Below are 17,163 nucleotides of genomic sequence, written 5' to 3' on the forward strand. Positions count from 1 at the left end.
TCTAATTTCCACCCCAACCAGCGCTTAACTCAATATATTTGCCTCTTTTGGTGACAATATTATAGTGCTTGTGTTGCATTCACCGTTGCCTAGTATTCACATAGTATAGTATCATCGCTTTGAGTCACCTACACAGTAATCACAGTAATAAGCACGTCTCCTGGCTTCACAAGCGCTCCTTCTTTCATCGCCGGTCCAAATGCTTTGATTTTTTGACCAAGATGGATTTCTTCTGCCTTGATCGGAATTTCAGTTTTCATAGCTTCAAGTATCAAAAGGGGTTCGTCTAGCGACGTTATGGTATCCCCCACTTTGCAACAGATCTTCCATACTGATGCGAAAAGTGGTGTTTTTATAGTTAGCACGTTCGTTTCGTCACCTGATCAAATTTCATATTTATTCCATCAGCGAAACAACCACGACAGACAGAATTCATTGTTTACCTTGAGTCCCTTCAGTATTGGCAGACTGGCTTGCGCGTTGGGAATTCTCTTTCTCCCACTCGGAAAGTAAAATACGTTCCCTTAAACAAAACATATCAGTTACTACCCATGTCATCCATATGTTCACGAGATCTACCTTTCGCCTACAGTATTCATAGCTTTGAGCTGTCGTTCACGGAACGTGGAAACCTCATCTTGTATCTTGCCGACCATGGCGGCATACTCCGTCATAGAGAATACCGTTGGTTCAATCTTCGGAGTATTAGACAACGATACCGTGAAAAAGTCGTGAAGGATTGACCTTAAATGGATAACGGCCTTGTTCATAAAGAATATCCCACTTATGGCGCGAATAAGCCAACACTCTGGAAGAACGCACAATCAAGTCTCACCTTCTGGTATGTTTCAATATCCACGGGTTCGAAGCGTACCTACCTGAATTTCAGAACCTGATGTTTACTAAAATACCTGGCCACGAGACTTACTTGATCAAAAGGATCGAGTAACCAGGGCCTTTCAGGTGAAAAACCTCCACCTTTACCCCATGCTTGCCATGCTGGAATTGTGCGACCGAAAAGCTGATAACCACCTGGTGATTCAACAGGATATATCGCAGTTACGGGACCCGCAATCCCAACAGCACCCTAAAACTCAGTCGGTATATTGTCAATCCTAGATGCCAATGATGATTACGCACTCGAGGGGTAAAGGTACGTGATGGGTTCAGTTTCTGTCCTGTCAACCTACAACGGGGATCGATCTGATTTTCACCAGTCAACAGATGTCCTAGAATTGTTAATATGCGACGTACTGGCACTAAAAATGGGCATCCAAGATAGAATCCAACACCAAAAACGATCTTCAAGCCTTCAGGTCAAATACTATCAAATCAGCGATATACGTTCCATTCGCTCACCCAGTCTGACGCCACAAGTTTCTCCAGCGCCTCTTTCGATCCACTAAGTCCATTGTTGTTTGCTATATAGTCGACATTGCTAGGAAGATACACTGCTTTCTCGCGGATTGAGCGCATGTATCGTTCCGTTGCTTCCTTACTCCACGGATCATCGAGGACTATAGGGAAAGTAATGCGACGCCCTTTGAATGACAAGTGAGTGAGGTCGCGAGGAATTGTCTTGATCACAGAAAGGATATGCTGAACTAAGTCGGCTTGAGAGACAAGGTGATTGTCATAATGAATCTGAATGAAGATGAGTCGAAAAGATACAATCTAAGTTGAAATTTTCAACTGTACCATGATGGAACGGATGCAAGGACATAGTTGGTTAACACCAGCAATATTTCTGTTTTGAATCTCTTCAAGCAAAACTTGAACTCTGGCTCGAACGAAGAAATCCAGTTCTATGATTCCAAATTCAACCAGAATAGCAGAGTCACCCGCCTACAAGTCATTATCAGTCACGTATATATCATGATTTCGTTAGGAAAATATACTTGACGTAATACATAAGGAACCTTTCCATCCTCTGAGGCCAGGCTTTGATATAGCTTGGGCGAGTTATATTCGTCTTTCAGACTGTCATCATATAATACCAGGTGTGAGTTCGCTTCACCCTTGATAATATTTTCGACACCAGCAATATAATTGTCATTATGTTCCGTGATTTTAGCGGCTTGAGCAGGAGAAACGCGCCGGAATGTGATGGTGTCTCCAGGGCTGATCTGACCAAGTTTCCACCTATTCTCAACATTAGCTCGTTATTTTAAGCTGTTAAAAATGTACGCACAATTCCCCCGTTGCTACCACGCACAAGCAAATGTAGCCACCCATATCTGGACCTTCGTTCCCCAAAATAATGGGCGTGTCTCCGTTGATGTTAACAGATCCACGAGCGTATGCGTTATCGAGGATGTTACTCGGATGACCACCGCCTTGACCTCCACTCTCTCGCGCCCATCGTATTTTTTCAGAAGACTCTAGCCTGATGCCAGTTCGACCGCTCGAGGGACTGACTTGCCATTGAGTTAGATAGAAACGAGCGACACCTTCCTCAGTCACGAATTCTTCGTCGTCCTGAGGTCCTGCTAGAACATAAACGATCCAATTACGAGGGTAAGTGGGCACAATTGTTTGAGGAAGTGTATAGTCGGAGACAAGGAGTTCAGGAGAGTCTCGTAAGGCAAGGATATCTCCGGGCAGCAAGGACCTCCCCTGAACAGGTAAAATTAAAATTTGGATTTCAATGAAGCTAATGTGTACATACTTGATAACCGCCCAAACCCATGGAAGTTGACTTGGAACCGAGATATTGGGGTACATTTGGAAACCCACCGAGGATGGCAAGATACGACCTCAAACCACCTCTACCACGCTCCGTATTTACACTGATTTCAAGGATTCCATCTGCCGGAACAACTAAACGAGACCATGCATTTGCTCCCTTTCCGTTTAACTTAACTTGGATTTCTCTTCCGGTAATAGCGACTACGGCCCCACAGGTGAATTTGAATCTGGCAGGAACTCCAGGGACGACGATAATTTCCAGTCCCTCTGTGTTTCTGTCGTTTCCAACCAACACATTTCCAACAGAGAAAGCGATAGGATCCATGGGTCCACTCTTTGGAATACCTTTACCCGTCAGGCGTCCTGGTAAATCTTGGACTGTCATTTCCAAACCCGCCGTCATCACCTTCATGACGCTGAATTATCCTTAACACAAATCATTTCTTGGGAGGACCAAATGCTCATACCTTGGAGTATACTCTAGAATATCCAAGAATCTAGTCGTAAGTCTACCTTCCATGAATGTCGAGCTTGTCGCAATCGCTCTTAAATAGTCCATATTGTTTGGTGGACCGCAGACTTGACACTCCGCTAAGGCCTTCAGGAATCTTGAGATCGCTTCTTCACGTGTTCTTCCACTGACAATAATCTTGGAAAGCATCGGATCGAAGTGAAGAGTCACTTGGGTACCTGTCGAGATCTTGAATTATGTCAGTCGCGTCGCAGCATGACGTGTATTAAGACTCACCCAGCTATCTATCCTTAGCCAAGGATAATTTTCCTCCAACCTGACGTGTTGCAACAACCCAGGAGAAGGCAAAAATCGTTCCGCAGGATTTTCCGCGTAAATGCGTCCCTCAATAGCAAACCCTCGGCCATTTGCTTTCGCGCTATTGTAAACGCTATCCCAGTGTGCCTGATCCATGATAACCGGGGATCTCTCGCCGATTTTCTTCGCGACGGTATGGGTGATCATCATTTCTATGAGGTCGAGGTTATCGTGCGTGACCTCCGTAATAGGATGTTCCACTTGAATACGAGTGTTCATTTCCAGGAAATAGAATGCGCCACTCGCGTCGTCAACCAGGAACTCGACCGTTCCTATCAATCATAAGGTCAACGTCCTCTAATACAAGTTGGCATAAATACCAGCAGATTCGTAGCGAATTGCACGACACAAGGTGACTGCCGCGTTACACATCCTCTCCCTTAAACCTATTTTCTAATCAGTTTGGAGAGTACTACACGGATAAACCTTTCCACAAACCAGGATGCTCCTCCAGGAATGGACTCGGACACTCTTCGATGACCTTCTGATGTCTTCGCTGGGTGCTACACTCCCTTTCTCTGAAGTGGATGACATTTCCTTCACCATCACCAAAAACCTGATTGACAAGATGTCTTAAATTCTGTAAGAACAGCAAGCATATGCACGCACCTGTACTTCGACATGTCTTGCGCGAGGAATGTACCTTTCGATGAACACGCCATCATTACCGAACAGAGTCTACGACAGCTTCAATACTCCTCGTAATCATGTCGCAAGCAACGTCTGGAACGTACCTTGGCCCTGCTTCGAGCACCCTCAAATGCGCTTCCAATATCCTCCATCTTCTCACAGACAACCATTCCAAGCCCACCACCACCTGCACTAGCCTTGAAGATTACCGGAAGGCCAATTTTCTTCACGATATCTTCAGCATTTCCTTCTACAAGTCCATCCGACCCCGGCACAACTCCCAAACCGACAGATTTGACAGTATCACGCGCCAAATGCTTCAGTCCCATCAGCTTGATAGTTTCCCCTCTGGGGCCTAACCAGCCCATCCCAGCCTTCTCCACCATCTCAGCGAATTCCGCATTTTCCGAAAGAAAACCATATCCGGGGTGAACGAGCGTAACATTGTGAGATTTACAGATTTCAAGGATGGCCTCCGGGTTAAGATAAGACGTGCCTTCCGTGGCATTCGCACCAGACGGCAGGGGTAAAGCCACAGCAGTATCAGCCAGGGTGACATGCGGAGCAGTAGCATCTGCCGGCGTATAAATACTGACGGTCCGAAGAGCGAGTTTCTTTGCAGAGCGAATGATTCTGAGAGCAATTTCTCCCCGGTTAGCGATCAAGAGGGTATGTTTTTCATAACGATTTGTTGAGGTCATTGGAAACTGTGGGATCGGACAACTTAGGACAAGAAGCGCTACAAGGTAGTAAGTATCTCCTGGGAGGGAGTACGAGAGCCAGGTTCCAGTCTTCGGGAGAGTTGGGATTCGGAAAAGAACAGTATGAGTGTGTGACGATATATTGAAATATAGGAAAAGGGGTCGTCACTTCCGAAAGGATCAATGCGTGTTCATCCTTACTCACAAAATCATATTGAAGTGAGATACACTGAGACTCTACAGCATGAGAAACGCTTAGTGTAATCTTACTCGTCGATTCACCTCGCACCTTAAGTTATGCTTCCTGAGCATGGCACACTGTGCACCCATGGTCATAACCATGGGTTGCCGTCCTTGTTCCGAATCCTGATCAGTGTAATCACCTGGCCTGTAAGGGACGTCATTCCGTAATCAATGAATCATATTGATATTACCCTGATGTATAATTAGCTCCGGAAATTTCCAAATACAGCGAACAGAAAGCACTTGACCAACGAATGCCAAGCTAATGGAACCGCAAGGTCATTCTAGAACCAGAGAAACTAAACAGAGGGTTGATAATGATCCGCATACCTGATGTTGCAAAACACGTCCATTGAACGGTAGCCCCACAACGATTTTATTATCCTGATATGAATTGACCTCGACTTTCACGTAGGCGTTGGTTTCACCAACTATCTACAAATGCAGAAGCTACTTGCTCAGTGCTTGGACACGCCACTTCATCTTCAAAAACATATACATACATCCCAGATATCGACGCATAATAAGCACGTAGTTGAAATAAATTCAAAATGTCCTCGATAATCAGAAATAACAATAAGGTGTCCCTTCTGAACCAGGAATAGAAGATGGCGCAAAATCATATTGAATAGGAGCCGGGAAAGGTGAATTCCGACCTCTAGTACGTCTTGACGAAGGAGTTGGACTCACGGGCCATGTGGCCCATGATGGCGAACCTCTGACGGCTGTCCATCCGCATTGCCTCGACCGACGTCGTTTAGCCAATGCAAAGTGGGGGGTTGGAAACCCTCGTGTGTACATGGTTGCGTGTTGAGGTTGCGACTTCGAGGTCAGAGTTTGGGCCGACAACGCTGGTACTTTTGGGGGTGACGAGATAGGGTTGATCTCCGCGAAAGGTGAAGTAGGGATATTGGATTGCTGAGCGCCAAAATCCGGCGACATCGTCGCTGCGGAGGTGTTGTGCAGCGAAATTGGTCTGGATGGTAGAGGACGGATTGTTTTTGGGGTTTTTTTCGATGCAACAAGAGTATGAAGAGAGACAGATACTGTTTGTGTCGATGTAGAATTGTCCGCAGTCGGCTGATGCTCGAGGGATTCAGATTGTCCCGTAATATTTATTACATCGAGAAGCGAGTTAGATGGCAGAGGGAGTAGGTGTGAAAGAGCCTCTGGTATGTCTCCCGCTTTCAATGGCGAGATAGGCGTGAAAGTAGCATCATATGGTGAGCTTGCACTCAAGACAAAAAAGAACTCGTTGAAGTCCGCAAAAGTACCCAGCGTTTGGCTTCTGGAAGCGGCTGTTCTGAGAGGGGGAGTCATTATTGATATATTCTATGTTTTCTTTTGATCAGTAAAGTTCTAACGAGATTTGCATGGCGCACCTCTTCCATATTAAAGTAGTCGTCATAAACCTGATAGAGCAAGGTTTGACCCTGTACCGAGGGTGGGCAATTCTGAGGAGTTTCTGTGAGTGTAAGCGGAGAAGGGATACAAATATTAGATAAATTTTTAGGCATGTCGACGTCGACTATTCAAGATATGAAGACGGATGAGACGGGATGAAGATTGAATTGAAATGTTGTGAAAAAAGATCCGCGGCCGGCGCACTATGGATGGAAGGCGAAAGTTCATGAAGTCATGGGTAGGAGAAGCCCGTCAAGGACACTCTCACTCTACTCCGTGCCACAGAACCAAGTTGCACCTATATACCGGGCGCGTAACGTGCTATTCGTGGCTGTGGATATCAATGATATTGTCTTGCCGACGATGTGACGCGAAGTATCTCTCCGAAACGACTCTGTGCAATCAGCACCGCTGTTTCATCTCAACTCATGGGTTGATGATTATGTTGCGTTGTGTGCTGATGCAGATGGCTGATGCTGGATAATCCAGCTCACTTTCTTGTATCGCTTGACAGTATTCATGGTGGAGTTGATGTTCAGGAGAGAAGAATGCTAGAACAAGTTATGAGCGCGTGATGTACAGTGAAAAAGTTCCGTTCATCACATTTTTCTCGTTCAATCGGTCATGATAACGTGATCATATTTTTGATCGTTCTTACAAGAAAAAAAATGAGAAAGTTAGTTGTGAATCTAATATCGCGAATTCGTGCTAAAATAACAAGATGAGTGTGATGCTTTAAGAACAAATGACGTAGGAATACTATATAGCAATTGAAAAGTAAATATAACGATCATTAACACAAATCCAAAGAAAAGACGACATCTAAAACGCTGCGCCAACCGTAAACTTATCATGCAAAGGTACATTCCGTATCCTTGGTGCAATCAAAGCTGGCATTGGTGTTGAGGATGGCAATGGAGGTACCGGCGGTATATCTTCACCTTGCCCCTTCGCAGAAATCGATTTGGACCCGTTTGACATCCTCCGGCGATGAAATTCTGGACTTGATGGTATCATCATGGAGAGCGTTCTCGGATATCTCGGAGGCGTACCCATAGAGACCATGTTATCCTCCTGTTCCAACTCTTTGTTTGAATACATATGGAATGGCTTTCCAGCCTTTTTTGTCGGGGGGTACGAAAATTCATTTGGACGAGTGCGATTTGGTCTTGGTCGACGGAAAGTAGTATCGAAAGGAGGTGCTGTGTCAGGTTTAGGACTCATGGCAGTTTGAAGTTTGTAATTATCGGGAATTGGCGGTATTGGTGGCGCAAGAATAGACTGGGAATGGGAATGGCTCGGAGCATGGCGAATCTGATGAGGGATGGGGGAAAATGAGGGCTGACTACGACCATCACTGGAAGCAACTGAACTTGCAGTAACCCTCGCGCGAAGGTCTGGCATAGAGGGAGACCTGAGACACCTTCTTTTCTGGAGGAGAGAAGTGGTAGGTGAATGAGGTGACTGTCCTTTCAAAGCACTAGATTTGATACTGGGCACTGAGGGGTGTACGAAGACGTGTGAATTGCTATTGCGGGATGTAGAGGTAATTGCTTCTGGTGTAGGCTTTCGCTCGTGTGCCACTGAAAGGGGCTCGCAGTGTAGAGCACAAGAATGTGTTTCGGACCCTGAGTCTCGTTTCACAGAATAATTGGAAGCATGTGTGAGAGAGTATGTGAGAGTGTTTGATCCCGAAGCAGTTGCCTTTTCGGAGATTAATGAAGGTGATTTGGTTGATGACGCCGAGTCCGTGGATGACAGACGACTTGTCGGACGAGAGAAATCTCGACCCCTCGACTTCAAACGATCAACGATCCAAATCGGTAACGCTTGAGGCCGAGGCATATTCCCGGAATCCCTAGAGAGAGTCGGCAGTGAAGGGAACCGTACATGTACGCTCCTCGGAAGTCCTCGCAGCTCATTTGAATGAGAGTTAGGTCTAAGTTGAGGCACGGGACGTGCATCAGCAGAACCGTGTCGAAGTTCAGGAAGAGACGGAGAACGAGGTAGACGACATTGAAGGCTTCCAGGACTACCGCTAACTGATTTACTGTCGCTCGGGTTAGCCGGGGTTGAAAGATGCTGCGTCAATAACGGGGGAAGAATTGGCTTTATGGATTGATGCTGTTGGAAAGAAGGAGATGGGGAAGCATCCCCGGATGAGTTCGAACCTCTTCTCCGAGAAATGCACTCCGAAATTCCACTCGAGGCCACTGGCGGCACCGACCTGGACGTTGGCACATGAGCCCTCGGAAGTCTCTCTGGTTTTGAATAGTTTTGTGGTTCATGAACAGGACCCCTGTGTTTCGCAATGCTTCCAGCCTGCCGTCGCTGCCCGCTTATACCCACTGATGCATCTCGAGGCGATGCTATGTATCCTGCCTTCAAGGATGGCATCGAAGGCGATGATGCAATGACAAGTGTCTTGCTCCCATGTTTCATGTCCATGTTTGGATTGACATCAGAATGAAGCTGAGCCTGAGTTTGTACAGCAGGTGCGCGATCGGCTCTGTTTGGAATGGGTGGGAGAGGTCGCATGCGACCATTGATAGAACTCGACCTGGTATCCTCCTTGAAGCTTGTTTGCGATAAGGATTTAGTCCGTTGACGGGTTATTGATTTATGCAGCGGGATATGGGGAACTGAAGGGGAGATTTGCGCCAGGACGTGGTCAGGTACCGGTGGACGAGGAGCGGTTGTTGCTCGAGATATTTGTGGTATCGGTGGGGGATTCTCGTCATGGAATACTTTTCGTGTTGTCGACACCGAATTTGCACGAGGTCTTTGGACTGGTGGTGACCACGACGTACTACTCAAGTCACAAACCCGTGAAGGAAATGATACTTTACGCCCCCGTTTACTTTGTCCTTCTAACTGTTGATTTGATTTTCCCGATGAGGGAGAATCAGAGATGCCCGGAAAAGAAATGGAAGGAGGTCTCAGCAATGAAGAGTTGACAGTATCAACAGCGAGCGAGGATTCAGCTACTGGAAAACTATGGGTCCGTTGATGATTCATAGATGAGCGCGGTTCCACTGGAGAAAGGCCATACGAAGCAACAGAGTTGCCCGAGGCAAATGGATCGACAACATGTTCCTCTTCAGGTGGGACCACGAAAGGAAGAGGCAGTTTTAGCGACGAGCGCTTAGCAACGCGACCGGAACGGGGAGAATGGAAGAATAGTCTCGATATCGCCTTCGTTGATCTCGAGGCTCCTTTACACATCTTTCCCAGTTTCGTCTTCTTCTCTTTCCCCTTCTCGGTCCCGAGCCCGCCATCCGGAAAAGGCAGGGTAGTCTCTTTCGAACTTTGGGAACATGTTTTACTTGAATCAATCATGAGCTGCTCGGAGTTACCAGACTCTGTTGAAGATTTTTGCGACGCGGAGGATGGTTTTTTCGGAAGATGTGAACGAGATGCATTAACCGTATCAAAGGATGCTGGCGAATTTTTGATGGACCATGATTCTGAGTTGGTCCAAGACGGTTGACCGTAGAAATTTTCACTGGATTTGACTGAAAAAGAAGCTACCCCCGGAGCGGTAAAAGCAGACGACGCTAGGGGATATCCCTGTTCGTATAAAGATGGGTGCTATAACGCCAATTGGCTAGTCGGACTCTCACTCACCCTGTGCATGTTTCCCTTCGTATTCCCCAAGTGCGTCTCTGTCGCGAGAGAGCTATGCGATCGCGCCATGTAGTGGCATTCCATAAACGTGAGGTTGAAGAGGAAATTTTAGAGAAGATAATGAGGGAGGGATAGCGTACTGCCTTTGACATTTGACATATATCAAGCATTTGTATCTTGCTTTGTTGAGACAGTAGAGCCGAACAATGAACAATTGATGCCCTAGAGACCGTAACACTATGATCGACGCCACCGTGCTTTGATGCCTTCATGACAGGCGACACAAGGCATCATTGATGCGCGCCTTCTGCGCCAAGCCAAACTTCGCCTTTCAAAAGCAACATGACCGTTGACGCGCTGACGGCCGTCAACGGTCACGGTGGACTCCAGGAATCCCCAGTTGGAGGATGAACGACACGGAACTCGCCAGGATATGTGATCTTCAGTTTTCCTTGAGTTTCCCAGCATCGACAATTAGTTTGTAGCCTTGCGCAGGGACAGGGACATGTGAACGTAAATTTATAGGTGAAGTATCGGCATTGTTGACAGTCATGGACAGTCGGTGTTGGTATACTAATTAGGGCGATGACAGCAGCTGCGCGCGTGTTGCTTGGACTCTATCAAACGCGCGTAGTTCCAGCGCTCCCTGCAGGCTCCATAAATTAATGATATTTCATCAGTGAATACATATGTGCTGTATGAAATCACCTGGTATGGGTATTATCCGCTCCAGTTTCGAGGGTTGAGGCCTAGGAACAAAGTTATTCTCGACTGTGGCTACAGTTGGAGCTGGATACAAATTTTATTTAGATTAGAGAGCATAACTGCAGGTTCGAATTGTGAAGCTGGCTCTACAACTCTACGAGAGGAATCCCATGCAGTAAGTTTGGAGTTGGCAAGTTGCTGAGATGCAACTCACTGATCTCCTGAGCACGTCACAGAGTCAGCGGAGCGAGTGAGTTAGATAAATCCTGGTTGTGCGGCCGGCGCGGGAGTTGCCGGTGTAGTCACAATCATCGATCATCTTTGATTATTTCGATTGCTCACTTGGACTTTCAAATGGCATATCAAGGTAAGCTATACTGTACACTGTAGTGATGAGTGGCCAAAGTACCGGTAAACATTCTAGCGCAGGAACACGTCCGAAGAACTTTTGAACAACTCTTGGCTCTCTTGCCAGAACAAGAGCGTATCAGGGTACGACTGACGTGGGTAGAGGTATTGACAGTACTGATCGTGCAAAACAGCCGCAGATCCTCCTTGTTGCAGGGGAAGTCACTCCTTATCGCAATGATACCGATCGTGAAATGCTTTTCCGCCAGGAATCCAACTTCTTTTACTTGACGGGATGCAATTTGCCCTCATCTGCTCTTCTGGCATCTTATCAAGCAACCCCTGCCTCTTCCAGTACCAAACCAATCACCACATTGTTCATTCCCGCAATTGAGGAAGCCGATATCATGTGGTCGATCCCTCCGCCTGATCTCGTACAGGCTCGAGGCCTCTTTGATGCCACGAACATCGAACATCCCACGTCATTTCCTCAAGCTATCAATGCGCTGCTGAAAGACGCTCCAAACGCACTGGTGCATACTCTTCCCAAGAATTCGCCCTTGTTTCCTCAGCTGCCCTCTCAATATCTCAACCAATTTTCGCCCAATGCCTCCCCAATTGATAAATATCTCCTTGCCGCACTCCAGCGCGCTCGTCTAATTAAGGACGCAGGTGAACTAGCGTTGATCAAGAAGGCAAACGAGATAAGTTCTCGTGCACACGAGACCGTTATGCGAGTGCTTGGTCTCGCTGTGAAGAACAAAATCTCGCGTGAGAAAGATGCTGGTGTTACGCGACCCTTGTTACCTGGAGAATGGTTGATCGAGAAGGAAGCTGAAGCTGAAGCAATTTTTGTTGCTTCGTGCAGAAGAGAAGGGTAAGTTACTCAAAAGATTTGATATATGATCAATATTAATCGAAGATCTTTTTCGTTTTTTCCCATCGACTGTAGATCTATACACCAAGCATATCTCCCAATCGTAGCTTCAGCGGCTCGAGCGGCTACTCTCCATTACACTTGCAACGACAAAGATTTTGCTTGGGGGCCCGTTCAACCAACCGATCATCTCAATAACAATTCCTTCACTCAGACCTCTCATCCCAACGCAGCTGGCCAAGAAATTGATCCTCAAGTTTTACTGATCGACGCAGGATGTGAAGTCAACAACTACGCCTCCGATATTACGCGAACCATGCCAGTCGGTAATAACGGTCGATTTACACCTATATCCGGACAGGTCTACGACCTAGTCCTCGAAATGCAAAAAGCGGCCTTTAACATGATCAAACCTGGTGTTCATTGGGACAGAGTTCATTTGGAATGTCATAAAGTCCTTGTTAACAAGTTTATAGAGCTGGGGTTGTTCAAGAATGGTACGAAAGAAGAGATTTTGAATAGTGGTGTGAGCGCAGCGTTTTTCCCGCATGGTCTGGGACATTCGTTGGGGATGGATGTACATGATGCCGCGGAGGCGAGTAGACCAGCGAATAATGAGACGATACCGAAGGAGAATATTGGTCATGAAAAGCTATACCCTGCGCTTAGGCTTCGCTTACCTTTGGAAGCCGGAATGGTCGTCGTGAGTTTTCGGATTCTCCGTCGTATTGGCCTTCTTGATGCTAAGCATTTTATACAGACTGTAGAGCCAGGAGTATACTTTCATCAACATCTCATCGCACCAACTCGCAACTCAAAATATGTTGACGTCGAAGTGTTGAAGAAATATGAACACATGGGCGGGGTTAGGCTTGAGGACGTTATTGTCATTACTCAGGATGGGTACGAGAATTTCACCACTGTCAAAAGTGAAAGGAATTGGGTTGAAGGTGTATGTTCTGGAGAATTGTAAGTATGGTCATGACCTAGGATAATGTACTATGTAATCTTCAAAGTAAGAGAAAACCTGTCGCGATTTGAATACTCGATGAACCGGTCGTACGCGTAAACTCTTCCAGGGTTTGTGTAGTGATCCAATAGTCGTGGCACTCGAGAAGAACAATGTGATTCTGACTGGAAAACTACTATCTAATTTGAATTGCGATCGACGAGCTATCTACCTATTATAGTCTGATACAGTAGTTTGGTCATGAGACTAAGTCTAATTTGACTTAGAATCTTGTGCGTCAATTTGGCTGGATCCCTGAACTAGACCCTCCCTGATTCATGGGAATAACGCCTGTTACAGGATCTAACTAGATTCGACGCAGAAGAACTGTCGTGATGTAGCAGGATCCGGATAAACTTTGGTCAAAAATCTCGTAATTACGATCCGTATGGGTCGGACCGATTTCACTGGGCTGACAAAACTTGGACAAAACGGTGGCTGCATCAGGGCTGATTTGGCGACATAACATAGAAGGAAATGTTCCACCATTTCTTTATGACAGCTGCAATTACGGATGGTATGGCGGAATATTTGAGTCACTCAAGGCTCCGAAGAGGAAACACATCGAATGTGCGTTCCGTGGTCAATAGAATCATAAGAATTCGAATTGATCTAACTGAGGAAGAGATGTGCCTGCCGGAAGTCCCCGGTCACCGGTAACACCGGCACACCACGATGCCGGGGCCGTCGTCAATTTTTCTCCGCGCATGTGCGCGATGTCCTAGTCGACCTCTCAATATCTCATACTTGGATCAGTATTTGTTACACCCGTGCATTGGTCTCGCGGCGAAACTTTGTCCCGTTTTCTGACATGCACTGCAGAAGGTAGATATATATGACGCTCGGGTTTCCGGGGGTCCTGATGCACCGGCGATTTGTGGCTTCGATGATTTGTCAAAGTCACAAGGTACAGTTGTACCTATCCACATTTATGTTTTCGATGCAATTCTCGTGTGAGCTTGAATGCTGCTACTTTTTTTGATTTTTGACCAAACACTACCGTGAGTCAGTTTAATTTCAACGGAAGGATATTAGGATAAGTATAATTCTGGGGCCCACAATCAAATGATCTGAAGTTTACAGAGAGGGTTGGGTGGACGGCTGCATCAACACATGGGCTTTCCTGGATTGGGTAGGTGGCGTGTCATACGCGACCAATCACATTTGGAATGGTTTGGGAGTTGTGTAAATAAGAGCTTCTGGTATGATCCTTTAGGTCACTTCTTGTTCCATATCAGAAGTCTATATCATAAACTCATGGTTTTGTCAACGCCTCGTGGGTGATAAACGAGAACTTAGTGCTTGTCATGATTTCCATGGTATAAATAGACTTTCATGCCTCCGAGTAGCTCGACATTTTACGAACCGACCCATAATCTGCCCTCATTCACTTTTGACACTCATACAACTTTTATGGAGGACTCATCTGTGCGTCTTCCATCCTACTTTTCTAAGAATCATATTTCATTCATATGTTATCCGTAGGGCTTATATAACCTCCCCAAAGGAGGTGAACCTGAATTTGGAGTTAGTGATTTTTTTGTTGCGAAATTTTTGAATAACAGGCGAATCATGCATAGCGACTCGATATTCAACACAGATTATGGCTTCTATCATTAGGAGGTTTGGTTCCACCCGAAATCGAGACTGAAGTCAGTCGACACATGGAACAGACCAAGGGTGGGGCGATTTTGGATGTCGGATGTGGCTCGGCTATCTGGTCAGTCAATTCAACGGATGAATAGATCATCCCTCACATTTAGGACTCGGTAGGTCTGTCCAGATGGCTGAGAAATTCCCTTCGGCACGAGTTGTCGCCGTGGACATTACAGAGCCAAGTCAAAGGTATTCGGAATTCTATAATTATAATCTCCTTTACAGCTAACGTGTCAACAATTTAGGTCGTTCCCTTCTAATTTCAGGTCCGTGTTTTTGACGCTTGTTGCTAGACGTTATTGATATGGAAAGATGTGCATAGTTTCAAGAGTCACAACCTTGCCAATGGACTTCCGTCCGAGTTTGAAGCCGGTTTCAACATCATACACTGTCGAACAGTTCTTCAACATGTAGGTTAATTCCTCGTATTGTCCCAGGATCTTCATTCCATCGTCTGCAGGTCCCTGATCCTCAGATATTAGTAGACTCCATGGCAAAGTGTCTCAAGCCTGGTAAGCCGTTGCCTTGGAAAAAATGCGGTACAAGGTTATGAATTCATGAATATAGGCGGGTTTCTGTTTCTTGTGGATGTCGAGGTGGATTCAACCTTTGACGAGAACAGGAAACGCCTCGAACCATTTATCTACGACCCTGCATTGAGCGTCGAAACGAATCTAGAGAACTCAAGAGGGCTATCATGGACCTCGGGTTGGCTGCATATGCTGGGTCTATCCACCCGGAGTTCCAAATACAAAGCCCCTCCAAGCATGATTCAACAATCCGAGTCGTTAAATGAGTTGATGGCGAAGGTTTGCTGGTTTCCAATTGGCTGGGAGGACAAAGCCTTAGAAAACGGCAAGGAGCTTGGGGAATTAAGTGCTGAAGTTGTCGAGGTAAGGTGGTCGCGAAGCTGGAACGCCATTGCAAGCACAATGTTAACTGACCATGGTAATCTGTATAGGGACTTTTTAAACTGAGTCGAGATTCCTTCAAGAAAGTAGAAGGTGTTCCGTCGGAAATTAAGGATGCACTTATAGAGCGTGGGCGACAAGAATTCCGTGAACGCAATGCATACCTTTCCGGTTGGTATGTCGTGGCTCGAAAGGTGAAAACGAGGTCATCATCATTATCGAAATGGGTGGAAAGAATCAGATATCTTTTTGGGTCGCGGAAGAGCGTCGAGTAACGTAATCTTCAAAACACAAATGAATGCCAATGAGTGACCGTCGCTGACCCGGGTACCAGCTAAACTATATGACCGACTTTATGCTTCATGTATAATAGACGATGTATTCTAATGCCAGATGCGTTACTCAAGCTCTGGCCCGATTTCCCATGACTTATTATGTAATGATATGGGGTGGAATTTGGGTGGAATACACAGGCTTCTTGGCATCCCTTAACATTCTAGTTGGATGTCACCATAACTTCTACCCGAACCATAATGTCGACATCCTATGTTCAGGACCTTTTTTCAAAGATCCCAGCTGATTCTATCGAGAGCGATTGGTTCGAGCCATGGGGCAAAACTCTCCAATCACTCTTTCCCGGCGAACATTTTGTATGCACTCCACCATTCCCTCTACAAATTGATATTCTTCCCATTCAGAAAGATGAGGACGAGACGGCTCCCTACACTCCTTTCACAATCGCCTTCGCCAGCTATAATCCCCATCAGATTGTAATTTATGTCGATATCAAAACTCGACATGCTTTACACAATCCCAGTGAACGAGCTGATGCTGATGCTCGGATGCGTAGACGATTCAGTCGATACCGTAAATCCAATTGTGCGTCCGCATATATGACCGGTGTCAGCGCATTTGGACCACGGGTAGCCTTCTATCACTTTGATCGGCAAAAAAATGATGCTGCGGTGCTGGACCTCGAAAAAGGCAGCTTTTATACTGCCGCTGATACCCCTCCAGAAGGCCTGTGGAACATAGACCTTCAACAAGGAGGCTTGGATATACTGCACGCACGTCTGTCGAGTGTAGTCACTCACAGCGTGCCAAATAGTAAGTCTTTTCGAGTTTATGTCTCGGAGGATAAGTCATCCAGTCTGGATTAAACAGATACCAGTTTTTGACCATTCCCTCAAACAACCCTCTGGAAACCGTAGTCTTACTTCTGATAAATTTACATATTATCTGCTTTCGTCATTTTAGAAGAAAATGTCAATTTATCTCATGTGTTTTTATTGTGCTCGCAAGAATGCTTTCGAATCTCCTTGTATTCATTTTTTAAATTTGTATTATCTTTTTTCCTTAGTTTTGTAAGTCCACAATCAATGTGATCCGCAAGTCGTGGCAGTCACATTTGGCCATGTTTTGAAGTTGAGTAACGCGCGCAACAACTTCGGCGAGAATACTGTATTAAGGTGAAGCTCAATCTGTTGTCATCACCGCCCCCATACACCTCGTCGCCCAGTATCGTCGCCCAGTAT

The 17,163-nt window shown here is 46.1% G+C and overlaps 6 protein-coding genes across 6 annotated transcripts; 3 read left to right on the plus strand and 3 right to left on the minus strand.

Annotated features, from left to right (window-relative positions):
* Window positions 1-128: 128 nt before the first annotated feature.
* On the minus strand, window positions 129-4,848 carry AGABI2DRAFT_212287 (hypothetical protein; the record flags this gene model as incomplete). The annotated part of the gene is made up of 19 exons (XM_006456972.1): window positions 129-379; window positions 444-523; window positions 580-695; window positions 745-783; window positions 836-874; window positions 929-1,087; window positions 1,141-1,203; window positions 1,255-1,302; window positions 1,360-1,644; window positions 1,699-1,845; window positions 1,899-2,142; window positions 2,192-2,616; window positions 2,669-3,104; window positions 3,156-3,388; window positions 3,437-3,789; window positions 3,838-3,903; window positions 3,956-4,073; window positions 4,127-4,195; window positions 4,252-4,848. The coding sequence occupies 19 exons, from the start codon at window positions 4,846-4,848 to the stop codon at window positions 129-131; spliced, it is 3,768 nt and encodes a 1,255-aa protein (XP_006457035.1).
* Window positions 4,849-5,655: 807 nt separating this feature from the next.
* Window positions 5,656-6,608, minus strand: AGABI2DRAFT_122910 (hypothetical protein; the record flags this gene model as incomplete). The annotated part of the gene is made up of 2 exons (XM_006456973.1): window positions 5,656-6,423; window positions 6,474-6,608. 2 exons carry the CDS (start codon window positions 6,606-6,608, stop codon window positions 5,656-5,658), a joined length of 903 nt encoding a protein of 300 aa, XP_006457036.1.
* Window positions 6,609-7,317: 709 nt separating this feature from the next.
* Window positions 7,318-10,191, minus strand: AGABI2DRAFT_122911 (hypothetical protein; the record flags this gene model as incomplete). The annotated part of the gene is made up of 2 exons (XM_006456974.1): window positions 7,318-10,065; window positions 10,123-10,191. 2 exons carry the CDS (start codon window positions 10,189-10,191, stop codon window positions 7,318-7,320), a joined length of 2,817 nt encoding a protein of 938 aa, XP_006457037.1.
* Window positions 10,192-11,169: 978 nt separating this feature from the next.
* AGABI2DRAFT_229306 (hypothetical protein) lies at window positions 11,170-13,160 on the plus strand. Its single transcript, XM_006456975.1, has 5 exons — window positions 11,170-11,194; window positions 11,252-11,319; window positions 11,370-12,052; window positions 12,128-12,755; window positions 12,813-13,160. The coding sequence occupies exons 1-5, from the start codon at window positions 11,182-11,184 to the stop codon at window positions 13,023-13,025; spliced, it is 1,605 nt and encodes a 534-aa protein (XP_006457038.1). The 5' UTR covers window positions 11,170-11,181; the 3' UTR covers window positions 13,026-13,160.
* A 1,236-nt stretch (window positions 13,161-14,396) lies between these two features.
* On the plus strand, window positions 14,397-15,903 carry AGABI2DRAFT_122913 (hypothetical protein; the record flags this gene model as incomplete). Its single annotated transcript, XM_006456976.1, has 9 exons — window positions 14,397-14,489; window positions 14,547-14,588; window positions 14,642-14,781; window positions 14,835-14,906; window positions 14,963-14,983; window positions 15,040-15,127; window positions 15,178-15,229; window positions 15,285-15,610; window positions 15,679-15,903. The coding sequence occupies 9 exons, from the start codon at window positions 14,397-14,399 to the stop codon at window positions 15,901-15,903; spliced, it is 1,059 nt and encodes a 352-aa protein (XP_006457039.1).
* Window positions 15,904-16,121: 218 nt separating this feature from the next.
* AGABI2DRAFT_195936 (hypothetical protein) lies at window positions 16,122-16,893 on the plus strand. Its single transcript, XM_006456977.1, has 3 exons — window positions 16,122-16,278; window positions 16,331-16,735; window positions 16,793-16,893. The coding sequence occupies exons 1-3, from the start codon at window positions 16,236-16,238 to the stop codon at window positions 16,804-16,806; spliced, it is 462 nt and encodes a 153-aa protein (XP_006457040.1). The 5' UTR covers window positions 16,122-16,235; the 3' UTR covers window positions 16,807-16,893.
* Window positions 16,894-17,163: the final 270 nt, after the last annotated feature.

This window comes from Agaricus bisporus, assembly GCF_000300575.1.
Source record: "Agaricus bisporus var. bisporus H97 unplaced genomic scaffold AGABI2scaffold_15, whole genome shotgun sequence".
NCBI lineage: Eukaryota > Fungi > Basidiomycota > Agaricomycetes > Agaricales > Agaricaceae > Agaricus > Agaricus bisporus.

Coding starts and splice junctions, on each gene's coding strand:
- AGABI2DRAFT_229306 (XM_006456975.1), top strand. Junction 11,320..11,369: donor CAGAACAAGAGCGTATCAGG/GTACGACTGACG, acceptor CGTGCAAAACAG/CCGCAGATCCTCCTTGTTGC. Junction 12,756..12,812: donor TGGAAGCCGGAATGGTCGTC/GTGAGTTTTCGG, acceptor CATTTTATACAG/ACTGTAGAGCCAGGAGTATA.
- AGABI2DRAFT_195936 (XM_006456977.1), top strand. CDS start 16,236: ATGGGGCAAAACTCTCCAATCACTCTTTCCCGGCGAACATTTT. Junction 16,279..16,330: donor TCTTTCCCGGCGAACATTTT/GTATGCACTCCA, acceptor CCATTCAGAAAG/ATGAGGACGAGACGGCTCCC.